Genomic DNA, 14,473 nt, shown 5'->3' with positions numbered 1-14,473 from the left:
CAGAGATTAATGGTTTCTGGCCAGCAGTTTAATGCTATTGCAAATGTACAAAAGCACCTGAGGACGGAGGTGTATAATTAACGACTCTTTAGGCTGTTGGAAATGATGTGTGTTTATCTAATCAGACACACTTCGCTCCTTTCTTGCTTTCCTGGAAGTGGCTGCTAAAAGCCGCTGTGACGCACGCTCACTTCCAGATGCTGGCCTCGCCTCTTGGGCATTGCTTTGAAACCCAAATGTGCCTTCTGATTAAGTGTTTGTAGGTGTCTTTTATGCCAGACCCACCTCGCTGCTCCACAAATAAGACTGTAGGTTATTCTGAGGGAAGCTGAGAGCCGTGAGCAGCCATAGCGATGTCCAGAATGTCATCGTGCGTAACCAGGAGCCACCGGGCACAACCCACCACTGCCTTCCCCTCACTGGGCTCCTGCCTGACTGAGGTGGCAGCAGCCAAAAGCCCCTTTGCTCATTTAGCAGCAGGGGGGGAGACCTGGGGCCAGTGGTAGCCACCCTGCTGCTGCACGGCCACCTCCTCCCTGCCCATGCCCACAGGTTGCTGGTGGGAGTGTGGTGGAGCGATGGGAGCTGCGTGTGGGGTGTCTTGTGCCTCCGACTGAGTTGGTACAGGACCTTGGCTTTGTTTAAGAGCTCTGGGTCCCCTCAGCTGAAAACTGGTGTCACTGGTGCCCTGGGGGAGTGTAAGCTTGGGTAGCATCTGGCACATGGAAGGGGAATCCTGTATGGAGTGAACTGGTGGCTCTGTGGGGTGGTGGGTTGTTCCTGCCCACCCAGAGTGGTGCAGCTCACTCCACCTTATGGTGGGAGGAGGCTCAAGCTTGATGGTTTCAGTTTTCTTCATGGCTGAGTGCACATCCAGGCTGTGATGACAGATGTGTTCAGCTACCAAATGACTGTATGGTTTCATTGGTATCCAACAGCATGAGCCTTTCCCGACCTGCTCCCAGGAGGTGTTTAAGGTACATTAGCGAACATAAGATATCTTAGTAAATATAGGCAAAAGCTGGAATAAAAATGGTAAAATCAAGAGTTCTGCCTGCTCTGTCAAGGGCAGCAAAGTCCCTTTTTCCTGCCCGCTCCAAAGGAAGGGCAGCCCCGTGTCTGAGCCCTCGTCAGCGGCAATCGCTGACGGTCGGGATCGAATCCACTGGCTTGGCAGTGCAGAAGAGGGTAGAGTTTGGTAGAAATGACGACTGCTTAATCATTGCGCGTTTTCTTTGCTCTCTGTATTCACATCAATATATGTTCTGCACCTTTTTGCTAATGCTGATGTCAGTCCCTTTGGAACTCAAACCCTAGCGATGGAGCCACCTTAAAACGAAGTTGGTGCTGATGTGCTTTTTGGACAAGAGAGAGAGAAACGTGCAGAAATATTTTATCACTGCAAGAAGTAAATCACTTTAGGGTAGCGAGGAGCAGTGAAATTAACTTTAGGTTATGTATAAGACACAATATATGTGTATGACTCCTAGTGAAGCCCCAGCTGATCTGAGCTTGTCTTGCAGCTGAGCGAGATTGAACTTTTGAAAGCAGCAGTGTCTTTAGAGTTGCTGCAGTTTAGAGACAACTTTGGTCACATCTGGAGCCCTGGCAGAGCTGGACACATGCTAATGCAGAAGTCTCTGCTACCTGGTGGTTTTTTCCGTTTAATGACCATATTCTGCTTATAGTCGGTCTTGAACTGGTTTATGAATTTTGTGCCTTCTCCTAAGTTTGTCCTCTGAGCGGCTCAGTGACACCCTGGGTTTGAACAGGGTCCGAGGGAGCTGCTGTAAACATAGTTATGCCGTAACAGAAGCAACGGTGCTGTCAGGTGGTGGTGGGAAACCAGGGAATCTTTAGGTTTGGTGAGTTTGCTGTTGCAGGAACCACACAAAGCTCAGTGGTTTCCGTTCTCAGGGCTCAGGACGGGGATGGGTTTCAGTTCACATACATTCATGCGCCCTCCCTGAGGATTTCCCTGAAGCTTGGAAGTTGTCACGGGACCTTGAGTCCAAAGCTTTCATCTCTGCCTGCCTTGGTGTTGGTGGTGTGGGATGTCATGTGGTGCCCAGCTAAACTGAACTTTCAGGAAAGATGAGGGAAGGGGAGCAGGAGAGTGAAAGGGCAGGAGTTTTCCCAGATGTGGCGAAGGCATCCCTGGGCTGTTTTGTAAATCCTGGCTGTGTTAGTGAGCCAGGCAATGGGAGCTGGAAGCAGGTTGGACGTGGAGGTAGAGTTTGGAAAGCAGGAGTCACAGCTGAGCTGTGTTTCATCCACTCTGTTACTGCTAGAATATTATGTTAAAAGGAATTTTATGAAATCTCAAATAAATATAATGAATGCTGCCAAATTTTCTGATTTCTCCGTCAGCTTCAGGACAAGGTTTTGCTCCCCTTAAGGCTGGGCCTGAGATAGAAAATATTTGCTCCTTGACTTAGTTTTCCAGCCCTTGTGACTGTAGAGAAAAGCTCAAAGCTGCATCCCAGATGCATTCTTTAAGTTAAAAACATGAAGATAAAGCAACAAATCTACACATCTATTAAACTATATTTTTGTTATGATTTTTCTCAATGTCAGTCCCCGGACTATTGTTTAGAGTGGGGTTTCTAACTCCCAAATTCCAGAGACCTCAGTTGAGATCAGGGTCGTAGTGTGACCTAGCCTCTGGTTTGATAGCAAGAGCTTCGTGCAGCCCTAGTTGTTGCCAACTGTGCTGTGATAGTGTTTTGAAAAAGACCCAAAACAACAGAGGGAAAAAATGCATTCGAATCTCAAGGGCAGCACAGCTGCAGCATCCCGTCCTTTTGACTTTGTAGTTAAGAGGAGCGGAGGGTCTGCCCTGGTTTGAATTTTATCTGTGTGACATTAGTGCTGCCGGTGAGTGACACCCTCCTGATGCGAGAGTGCGTTGTTTTGCAGGAGCCAGGCCAAAGAGACTCCAAAGGAACAGCATGGACAGCTTAGACCTCCTGAAGTTCCCTTCTGAAAAGGTAAGCAAAGATGTCTGGCCTCAAAGATTAAATATCGGTAGGAATCTGTAACGGCTTGTTGACTGGCTTCGCTTGCAGGGAAGTATGCAATTAGCAGATATCATTGGAGTTGATGGGATTAACCAAAGAGGGCTTCTAGAGAGCTTTGAGGAGAGGAACAGCTGCTCTAACTAAAAAGGCACTTAACAACTGAAAGCTGAAAAAGCCACTTCTATGCTTTTTTGAAACAAACAGCCCTTTATCGAGAGGGGTGATCATTAGCGTTTTAGCCCCTATAGTGGCTGGTGGCAAATCTCGGTGCCGTATCAGCCCAGCGGCGTGCTGCGTTTGGCACAAGTGGGGAAGGAGAGGTCAGAAGCAGGAGACGGTGTGTTGCAGGAGGCGGAGGGTTTTGTTGCAAGGAGCTCTAAGGATTGTCTCTGCTCCGCTTCGCTGCTGGAAACGTCAGATCTGAGCAGATCAGCGTTTTCTCAGTCTCCCCAGGGCAAAGGCTGTTTCTACGGTCAGCTGGGAGGCACTGAGCCTTTCCACCTACAGGGATCGTTTAAGTTTCTCAGAAAATCCTGCACAGGATCGCTGGGTCTGCCCAGCGGCAGGCACTCGTGCTGCCATGGGGCTCAGTCATGCCCGTTCCCAGAGGAGGTGGCCACACAGGCAGTCCGGCTCTGCCTTTTTGGAATGTCTGCGGCACAAATAATTTACATTCATCCAGCACTTTGCAGGCACAGCTATCCCGAGCATCCCAGGGAGCATTTTCCCTTTTACAGAAGCGTCACAGATAGAAAAAAAACTCTCCCAAGTGGCAAGGTAGGTGCAGACGGTCAATGGGAAGCAACCTCCAGCTTGCAAAACCATTTGAGTGCCTAAACATCCCAGTAAGCACTGGGAGGACCAGACAAAAGCTCCTCCCAGAATTAACTCTCTTTGGGAGTTAAACGCCAAATGCACTTCTGTATTTTTATTAATTCCCCCAACTGCCCACTGGCCATTTTTGCTCCTACCCGCTTTAACCGCTGCGACTCCGACTCTGGGGTGCTGATAGCAGCGATAGCGCTGCCTGATGTCAGGACGTGCGACTGCGTGTCCCCATCGGAGCAGCGTGGCCCAGAGGACTGTCAGGAGGGAGAGTTTTGCTGAAGTGTGATTTGCTGCTCATGCTGTTGGTTTGCTACTCTTTAGTGTAAAAGCTGAACCTCATTCAATAATTCAGGCAGGGGTATGGGATGGATGGAGTAAATGGGAGCTGTGGGTAGTCTGTAACTGTGGAGTCAGACGTGAGTAGCCCCATTCCCCCTGCAGTGGTCCCGTGGGGCGTGTGCAAGTTCACCTCTCCTGGCGAGAGAGTTTTGGATGCAATTCCCCTTCCTCTCTCCTGCCGCAGCTCCCAGGGAGAGGTGCTTACAGTCATGGGAGAGGGTTGTTTGCTTCAAGCTTGCTATGGTGAGGGTGATAAGATTGTAACGAATAAATCAGTGGAGTGAACTGTGATCTCTCCGGCACCCTCTCGTTACTGTCTCACCCCCTCTGCCCTTCATCTCTGCCAGAGACAGCCTTCGCAGTCAGCAGGGACCCTGGTACCGCGCAGGCCAGGGACTCTCGTCCGACGCCTCTGTGCGCAGTCGTGTGTCTGGGCAGAGCGTATCTTTTGGAAAGCACCCACGGCAGCTCTGAATGTCCCAGCAGATAGCCGGAACGCTGCTTCCCTGATTATCCTGCTCTCTCCAACTTGTGCCTTATTCCTTGTTTTGAGCTTCTCTGGTTTTAGCTCCCAGCCGTTGGTTCTTGTTTATGCCTCTCTCTACCAGACTGAAAATCTCTTTATCACATGCTGGTTTTTACCCTGAAGGTGCTTATGTGCTGTAATTGAGTCATCTATTCTTTTTGTCATGAACTGAACAGTTTGAGGGCTCTAACTAAGGCAGTAAGGCATTTTAAGGCAGTTTCTTTCCAGTTCTGAAATCCAATTTTGTGGCTGCTTTTCAAAATGTGTACAGCAGCCTGGCTGCAGTTGGTCCCATCAACAGCACCTAGGGAAATGAATCTCTCCTTGTTCTCGCTATTCCTGTTTGTATTGCAAGGAATGGAAGTCATTTTGGCTACGGCATCCCACTGTGCTGTCGGTGTGCTGTGACTTCAGATCCTGTCCGGTATCCTGGGCTTTTGGGTCTATGTGCCCTTAAATCCCAACCTCGTGGGCCCTTGGGTCATCTCCTGACCTGCGCTCGAGCTCCTTTCACCTGCAGGTTGCTGCAGTAGGACAGCCTGGGGAGTGCCCTCAGTGCTTTATGTGTGGTAAAGAGGTGGTTTGCAGTCCAGAAACACTGAAGCCCAAAGCGTCAAGCGGGTTTAGGCACTCAGTTCCCACTGGTTACACGTAAAGTGCCTGGTGCCTTTAATAAGTGTCTTCAGAGCTAAACGCTGAATACTTCTGCTGGTGCTTCTGTACAAAGGTCTCATCTGTGTGACAGCAGTAATGAGGCTGTTATGATAATAACTTTTTTGACAGAGAAGGGATAGAGTTGTGTGCGTCTCACGGGAAGGGGGTGAGAACGGAGGAGCCAGGCATGGGGCAGGGCCTGGGAAAGTGAGGAGCTGAAGTGAGAAGGGACAAAAACTTCAAGAGATGTGTAATCTCCGTCACCTCAGTTTCCCCATGCATTACACAGGGGTGATAATCCTATATTTTTATATGTCTATGGGAACACTGAGCACGAGGATTTGTGAGAGCAAAGGAGGACAGCAGTGACAGAGCAGGGGACCGCCTCTAACCATCTGCTGTAGTTAGTTGTGTTACCCTGTAGTTCCCATGGGCTTCTGGGAGCATGGGGGTTGGCAAAATAGCTGAATGGGACTCCAACCATTCATGTTAACCTGCCTTTGAGGAAACCGTTGGGTTAAGGACGCTTCTTGCTAAAGACAGCGGGATACACTGAGGCAGCCAGTGCTCCATCTGTGCTGGGAGCCAAATTCTAGAGGTGGGAAATGCTGTGGAACCTCTAGCATAGCCACGTTCCCTGGGGCATGGTTGGGTCATCCATGGTTTGGTGTGAGCTGCGGCACAGCTGGGTGCTGGGAGGGAGTGCAGATACAGCAAGTAGAGGGACTTGTGCCAAGGGTTTGGTGTCCTGGGCAAGATGAGCTTGTCACTCTGTTTGGAAGAGGTTTTTATGAGTGCGGTTGCCATAAATCGCTAGCAGCAGTGACTTTCATCTGTCGTTCCCTATGTCTGTAAATAAACCAGCCATACTTCTACCTCTTTTTCTTAAGAAGATGCTACTTCTCCCTGTGGAGAAGTTGACTACTGTGCGTTGTTTGGGTGATGCTTCCTCTCCACTCATTAAAATCACACGCTGCAGAGACAGACAGAATGTCCTCGTTTGACCCTGCACGACGAGTGGCAACTCACACCACCTAAACTCCACATTAACTCTTACTTCCTTGCGTCTCCTGTTCTGTGGATGTTTGCTAACAGATCTCCATGTAAACCTGAGGCAGGCAATTTGTGCAATGACTGTTTCTTGCTTTCCCAAGGACCAGAATGGGGACAGCCATCATGTGGGAGACCTGAAGATCTCAGGAAAAGAGTTCTTGTCATTACCCGCGAGGTCAAAGAAATACCGGGAGCACCAATCCAGTTCAGAGAGAAAGTCCCAGGGGTCAAGTACATCACCACTGGATACCAGCGAAGTCCGAGTCCAGGTGTCACAGTCGGTAGGAAGATGATTTTTTTCCTCCAGTACTGATCTGGGAGTTTCTTATAGCATGTTTGTTCTTACCTCATTTCCAGCCTGGTATGCGGGTGGCAGTGTGGCCTCTTGGCTGGAAAACAGAGTCTACGTATAGCTCTGCTGTTGACTGTTTGGGCAACTGTAGGCAAATACAACGGTACCAACCTCCATCATGAACTGGTTTATGAGAGCTTGGTATTTAGTGGTGGTATTGGTAACCTTCTCTTGAGGGATGGTAGTCTAGACCCAAACTTTCCTGAGTTTGGGACTGTCAGGATGTGATGCCTTGAATTCCAGAAGAACACAGCAATTTGGATCCCTTGCTTTGTGGAGCCTGACTTGATCCGCCTCCCAGGGTTCGTGAGGAGTGGGCTTGTTGCCTTCAAGAAAGAGAGCCCTTTTCAGGTTTTTGAACAACCAAAAATGCTGGTTGCTTTTGCCAAATGTGGGACCTTAGGTCCTGTTCCATCTTGTCTCTTAATCACATTGATGATCTCCAGAGTGGAAATGGGCAGAATGGTCTCCGAATTCATCAATCATTAGGCAGAGATGATAGAAAATCATTATCTAGGAGCTTCTCTTTGGAAGCAAGTTAGGTGGAGCGTGCTTCCTAAAGAGCAGAAGCTGGCAAGAGGAGCTGGCCCTGATGTCAGTGATTTATGGGTTACTGGCATGCAGCAAGTCTTGTGTTGAGAGTTGAAGAGCTTTGATTCCGTCTGTGTTTGGCTCCCCAGAAGGTGGTGGGGACCTGTGCCCTGGAAAGCTCTCCACGTACCTTTTTGATGTCTTTGCCTGAACAGTTGGGCTGTTTGTTAGACCGTTATCTTCCAGTTATGTTCATGTTTGTTGTGGCGTGTGGCAAATACAACGTACTGGGGAGGCTTCCTGCAGCTGTATTGGTTTTGTTCTCGGTCTTGGAGTCAGGGATCACACCCACAAACGATGGCATGTTCCTGGATTGTGGGAGGGGGCTTAGAAATACTTGAACTCAGTGCTCTCAAGCGAGAAGCCCCAAGTCCTCACCTTGTTGTTGCCAAGAGATGGAGTGTAACAGCAAAGATTTAATGATGACAATGGGTGTTTGAAAGTATTTGGGCTCCTGCTTTATACAGATGCCGTACCACGCTATCGCAGTCCTATGATCATGTAGTGATTCTAGATGGAATAAACCTAAGCCAGGAAAGGTAGGCCTATTTTTTTCTTGGCATTTAAGAAAAGCAAAATAAAATATTTTTGTGCTGGGTAAGAAAGGGTCTGAGTTGCAGAACTCGGATGAAGCCTGACGTCTACAGTGGGGATGCTTGAAAGTGTTTTTAGCACTGAGTTGTTTGTTCCTGGTCTGCAGGTCACGGGAGAACATATCCTGCTGTACCTGAGTGCATGTGCGCACATACACACCCCTTTCTGATCACAGACGTTCCTGATTTTCAGTTCTCTGGCCACTGGGGACGGGATCTTTACACCAACTGGTTGTTGGGTTTTGGTTTTGTGGGTTTTTTTTTTTTGACTTCTCTGAGCTCATTCTTCATTCCCAACAGTGCTCGTGGAAATGTTCTAATAGCAAAAGCATTTCCTACTGCTCACCGGTGCAAACATGATCATTGAGAAGGAAAACAAAGCTCATCTGAGCCAGAAAGGAGACAGCAGCACGGGGGCATCCAAGGCAATACAAAGGCAGAAAAAACCTCACTTCTGCCAGAAATAGCCTTGTATTTTTAACTCAGACGTTCAGCCAGAAACCAAACAAAAGTCACGCTCCATCAAAAGCAAGGGAAAAAGCATAACTCAGGAGTGTGGTTGTGAGTACGTAGGCTGTGTCTAAGAAAAGGCCCTATGGGACATTGCCAACCACCAGTGACCTCATGACAGTGCACATGGGGTTTTGGTGAACGTCCATGAAAGAGCAAGTGTAGACATACGCACTCCGGTCACAGGAGGTGTCTTTCAGGTACACGCTGGTTCCTGACTGGCGGAAGGTGCGAGCAGGCGAGGGACATGCCGCCCTTCAGGGTACGGGGGACCGCGCAGCAGGGCTGCAAAGCCCAGGGTTTGCTCTTGCAGAGGCTGGCTCAGGCTCTCCCTGCCTGCTGCGGTCTGATTCTTTCACCGGCTGCTCACCCAAGGCCTCTTCCCTGCGTGCCCCAACTTTGCTGTGTGTGTGTCAGCTCCTCGCTTGCTCTGGCTTTGTGAGCTGAGCCTCGAGAGTCCATTTTCAGTTCGTTTCCCAGGCATGCCTGGTGCACGTGGTAGTGAAACAGCATAGAGTGAATTCAACGGGATACACAGAGCAGCGGGACGTGGGGAGAAAAAAATGACACCTTCCTCCTTGCAGACGCTAAACATCTTCCATTTTACCTCAAGAGAGAATAGGTCAATGCACGCAACGGTGCTCGTGGCTGGAGGAGAAGGGCGACTGCCTGTCTTATGTTTTAAGGAATGCCCCTTATTTGGTGTCTAATGGACCATAGACCAGATCCCATAAAAATGACAGTGACAAGTGTTTTATTGGGTTTTTCTTCAGGCCAGTAGCTCTAGAGTTACGTAGCATGATCGGGTTTGCGGTCTTTGTAGGCAAAAGCTCCGAATGGCAGAGGGGAGTTTGCTTGGCAAAACGCAGGTGGGACACCGAAGCCTCCCAGCGTTGCTCTCGGCAGGGCATCCTGCCATCCTTCCTTGCCAAGGAGGCCAGAGCTCCTAACCGGATTTTGCCCCTGCCTGTGCACCCACAAAGTGAATGCAGCTGTATTTGTATCCGCTTTCCTAAAGTTTTGTGAAAGACCCTCAGAAATCCAGGAGCTCCTCAGAAGCCAGAGCTGGAGAGGCTCAAGAAGCATTTAAAATTGGGGTGCCTGGCGGCACTGTGTGTGCTGTTTGCCCAGGCATAGGAACAAATGCTCCGTTAGCCCTGTTGCATGCAGCAGAGCCTCGCTGGCACATGGCTTACGCCAGCTGGTTGTCCTCAAACTGTGCCCCGCCACACATGCCATACCCTCCAGAAAGGGCTCTTTTGCCAGGAGAACTTCTCTGCAGTATGTTCTGGTGGAGGAGGCTGGGTCGCTTCAGGTGAATTTTGTTTAGTGTTGGTGCTCCCAGCTGACAGTTACACCAGCCTGACTTTGTAGCATAGACCAGACCTCAGAACTTTAAATGTCAACGTCAGCTTGCAGGTACTTGCCAAAAGCGAAGTAACCCATTGCCTTGTGTTCTTTCTGCCTTTGTTCCCGTCTGTCAGGGAGCTACCAGGGCCACGTTGGTCTGTTGTATGGGGAATGTGGGTGGGCGTTTTTGAAAAGCTGTAATTCTGATCCATGTGAGACTTTTTAAATCAAATGTAGTATACTCCACCCAAGGTGGGAGAGCAGCTTTCCATGGTCAAGCTGTTCAGACAAGAATCCCTCCCGATTCCTCATTTTTGTGAATGCTCAAAGCAAAAATCCTCTTTAATCCATCAGTATAAAACAAGTTCTTAACTAGAGGTGAGTTCTAATGGCTGATTTAAGGTGCTTTTATGGGATGCCACAATACCCGCTGTCCCATCAGAAGACACTAACTCAGGCTGTGCACGCAGCCCTGTGCGCTGCTCTCCCACAGTCGTTTTACGGAGGGGAACTGAGGCTGTGCACGGGGTTGCCCGGGAAAAAAACTCATCCCGGGACTCCCAGGCCCTGAGCTGAGTGATGTAATCTCTGGATAAGTCCTGCTGTCGACACAGCCGCTGACCCCCTTCCAAAGGGGCTTCACCGCAGGGAACAGGTCCCTGGGACAGGGGTGTCCTGCGGATGCAGTGCCTGAGTCAGAGCTCCCAGGTCTGATGTCCATCTCTGCCTCTTGTTTACCTCCCTCTTCCCCGTCTGCGTGATGGGGTAATGCTGCTTCCCTGCCTACCCTGGGGAGGTTACAGAGGCGTGATGATGGCTGTAAAGTTGTTTGAGCTTTGGATGGCAGGAGCTGTGGTGGTGTTATTAGCATTGGTGATGATGATGCTAATTACTGAACTGCTGGGAAACTCCCCATGGGAGGAGGCGGGAGAGGGGAGGGGAGGCAGGGAAAAGTGAAGGGAGGCGAAGTGATCTCGGGGATGGAGAGGAGCCTGTCCCTGCTGGCAGCTCTGTCGGGCCCTGGGAGAAGGGCTCAGCCAGTTAGCAAAGCCGTGGGGATGCTGGGATGGATAGGAGAAGCCATGGCCCAGGTGCTGCGTAAGGTAGGAGAACATGCCAGCGCCCGCGGCTGAGACCTTCCTGCCACTGCGGTGCGAGATGCTGGTGTTGCACATGATGGAGAGCTCGTGCAGGAGGGTTGCAGCACTGGTGGGGCGGAGAGGCGGGCTTCCTCACCCTTCCCGTCGGCGTGTGAAGGTGGGGAATTTCCCAGCCATGGCTGGTGGTCGCTGGGAGGAGAGGGACTGGGACTGCCTGGGTCTGGGGGATGGGCAAAGAAAGGCAGGGTCGTCTTCTCCTTTGAGGTCAGGTCTGGAGCTCCTGTGGGAAGTCTCGGGGCAGTAAGTACCTGATTCTCCACAGGCAGAGCAAAGGTGGGTTTGATCTGGGGAGAAGCTAGTGAGGGTGAGACATGTTTGGTCACGTTTTCTGTCTGTCACGGCAGAGCCTTGAGCAAAAGTAGCCATGTTAGAGCTCAGTCCCTGTGCCTGCACTTGCGAGCGGCCGGATCTGATTGCTCCTTGGGACTCGTGCACCGCACACCTTCTGAGTTTCCTCTTTTTTAAAAGTAACATCAAAGCAGAAGGTTTTGCACCGCATGAGGCTTGCAGACATCAAAGGCTTGCTCATAAATTTAACCCCTCTGCTCCTCTGTGGAGAAGGTCATAACGCTCCAGCTCTTGATTTGGTAACAGCTGTATTTGAGAGGGTTACTAGAAGGATGGGATTTTTCTAACACTTCAGAAATATCAGAGGTTGTGTGTCCCTCAACTACCGTGGAAAAAGGAGAGGGCCCATGGAAGAAAGGGGCTGTGTGTTCTTGGAAAGACTGAGGAGGGGCTGGGGACCAGCCCCAATTTTGAGCCTTGCGTTTGAGGTCAACGCTGGGCTACGGTCTCTGAGGTCAATGGGACTGTGCATGTGCCAGAGTTCAAGGGCTAAAGCACTTTATTGTGTCAAGGTCCAACAGCTGGAGCAAAAACCATGGAGAGAGGTAAGGGTCGAACCCAGTCCTCTCTTCTCCTTGGGCATCCATGCTCTAGAAATGGTCCCGTTCATCTGGCTCTCCTCTTCCCAGGGGAGTGCATCAGCTCGAGGGAGCGCTTCCTTGCTCTTCAAACCTGTCATCCACCCTGTCCTCAGCAAAGACCATTTATAGTCAAGAGAAAGAGGAGCCGTGTTTGATTGCAGTGACGACTTGCAGAGATGGGTTGCTGATGTATTTAGACACTGAACAATTTGCAAGCACGCTGCGTCGCCAAGCATTCCCTAGGACAAATGTTTTTATAAGACCTTTTTTATGATTACGGTGAGAAGCAACCATAAAAGAAGGGAAAAATTTGTAGATCATACCCCCCCTGCCCCAGAGGCAGGTTGCCAGAGCTCTTTTGATGGTTTTCTCTCTCATGATTTACTAGTGGCTTGTCAGGTCGCAGGAGGGATGCACAGAGCCGGTGCTCGTGGTTGACCTCCAAGTGTGAGAGTTCAGTTCCTGCTGTCCCTGGGCGGGAGCAGAGCTGGAGGGCAGCGTGGGGTCCGTGGCGGAGCTGGGCAGGGAGGTCCTGCCTGTCCCTGCTGAGTCATGTGTTGTCCAGGCAGCGCTGGGATGTCAGGTACCCCTATCCATCCCCTGTGACTTCACCGTGGACTTCAGAATTGGCCAGAAGGATGCTCGGGTGCAAAGATAAATGCAGCCTCGGCGGCTTCCTCCCAGGCTCTCCCGCTCTGGCCCCAAAGCTTCTTTCCCTGGTTGTCTTGTATTGTTTGAGAGAAGATTAAGCTGGTGCTTCCTTGCAGTCCCTCAGGAGCTTCAACATGGGGGGTTGCACCAGGCAGCCTCTGCTGCTCTTGGGTGGCTGTCTGTGCATCTTCCCTCTCGTTCAAGATGAGGCAGCCTCTTTGTCTTATTGATGTGTAAACTACCACAATGCGAGGGCAGTGCAAACGCACGCCCTCCTTTATCCCACAGTCGTTATGTTTTGTTTAACTGCATGGGTATAATTATGCCATTATCATTGGTCAGACTTTCTGGTGTAAACGTGCTCCAAGAATCCGAGAGGGAGGGGGATGGAGAGGAAGAGAGAAGCCAGAGTCGGGGAGAGGGGAGGCGACTGCTGCTAAATTTAAGACTGTTCCTATGACACCTGGAGGCTGCTGTGCTGGTGTCGGTCCTGTTGGAACTGAGCAGGTAAACACTGAGCCGTGTAATGCTTTATCTTCCTGTTCAGTTTGTGGGATCTTCTGTAGTGCTTCGTGCAGACGCAGACCTGGGTGAGAGGCTGAGATGTTTCCTAGCTTGGAGGCAGCATGCACCGGAAAACTTTCTGGAGGGCCAAGTGTGACAGGTATCAGGAGACTTTTCCAGGGATTTGGGCTGCTGGGAGAAGCAGCCGGTGATCTGGTTGCTTCCCCGGTGCCATCTTAAGCTGTCTGACCTTTCTTTCCATATGAATCTTTTTGTTAAGCTCTAGGGCCCTTCTTTTCTTGAGCTCCTCTTCTCTGACTCAGGTGGGCTGGTTGCACAGATGCTGCGTGAGCCAGGAGAGGTTTAAAAAAAAACTACTCTCCCAAATCCAGAGGTGCAGCAGAGCCAGAGCCCAGGACTCTCACGAGTTTTGCAGTGCGGAGCCCTGGCACACGCTGTTCCTCGCTGGGACTTTGGTGCTAGCATGGGAAGCAGGGAAATAAATGGGTAGATAGAAAATCTCTGCAAAGTAACTGCGCAGAGAGGATGGGGGGAGGCAGCAGCGTTTTCTGGCTTGCACTGCCTCTGCCGCATTCATTGCCTCAGAGGTAAATTATCAGTTTCTTCCTTAAATATTAACAGCTGCCAGGTAATGAATTCCCCCTCTCTGTTTTATAATAGCACTAAAATTGGGATTTGCCTTGGTTTTCTCTGTAATTATCCAATGAGAGCATGTGAGTGAGAGGGAGGCACGGCAGGCTCTGCTGCAGGCAAATGTCGTGCCTGGGGGACTGGAGCGGTGTGTGGGGCTGGGGCTGCGCAAGCACCTACATAGGGCTTATGGGTTTACGATCCTTCATTAAGTTACTTTTTCTCATGCAGAGGGGCGGGTTTGGGAGATAGGCCAGCATCTGCAGAGGGACTGAAAGCCAGAATTACCTGCCAGGCTCCTTGGCATCCCGGGGAGGAGAAGCTGGTCCTGGTGAGGTGTGCTTGGGAGGGAGCAGGGTCCCTGGCAGGGAGAGGTGCTCTCCTGGTCCTCCGGAGCACTGGGGCCGAATGCTGCGCTTGCCTCTCTCGGGGCAACCCCCTCCTTGCTGGGGATGGCACCCGCATTTCAGGCAACTCTGTGGCTTGAGGTTTGGTTCTGTGAGAGACCGGCTGCCTTCAAGGAGCCGTGCGTGGTTCCCCGCGCTCTGCACAACAGTCCATGTTGTGCCATTCCAAGGCTTTTCCTTTGCATCCTCTGCCTTGTTGTCTGGGTGGCCAGAAGAGGCTTCTGCCCTGCAGAGTCCAAAAACGGGAATCCAGAGACTCTGCCTTAGATGCCTTGGGTGCAGAGCGGACGGCTGCCTGGCTTGATTTGAGCAGAAGCAATCATCTCTTGTGCCTGCAGCTTTTGCTTATGAGAAG

The 14,473-nt window shown here is 50.7% G+C and overlaps 1 protein-coding gene across 1 annotated transcript in view; it reads left to right on the top strand.

The window, feature by feature from the left end:
- GPSM1 (G protein signaling modulator 1) overlaps positions 1 to 14,473 on the top strand; it is a gene marked incomplete at its 5' end in the record, with an annotated part of 80,412 nt that overhangs the window by 47,329 nt on the left and 18,610 nt on the right. Inside the window, 2 exons of the mRNA XM_082492449.1 lie at positions 2,920 to 2,990; positions 6,522 to 6,701. Coding sequence (XP_082348575.1) covers positions 2,920 to 2,990; positions 6,522 to 6,701 — 251 coding nt within the window. The remainder of the gene's footprint in view (positions 1 to 2,919; positions 2,991 to 6,521; positions 6,702 to 14,473) is intronic.

Source organism: Vanellus vanellus, assembly GCF_965231255.1.
Source record: "Vanellus vanellus genome assembly, chromosome: 18".
Classification (NCBI taxonomy): Eukaryota; Metazoa; Chordata; class Aves; order Charadriiformes; family Charadriidae; genus Vanellus; species Vanellus vanellus.
This window is presented reverse-complemented; position numbering and strand designations above follow the sequence as displayed.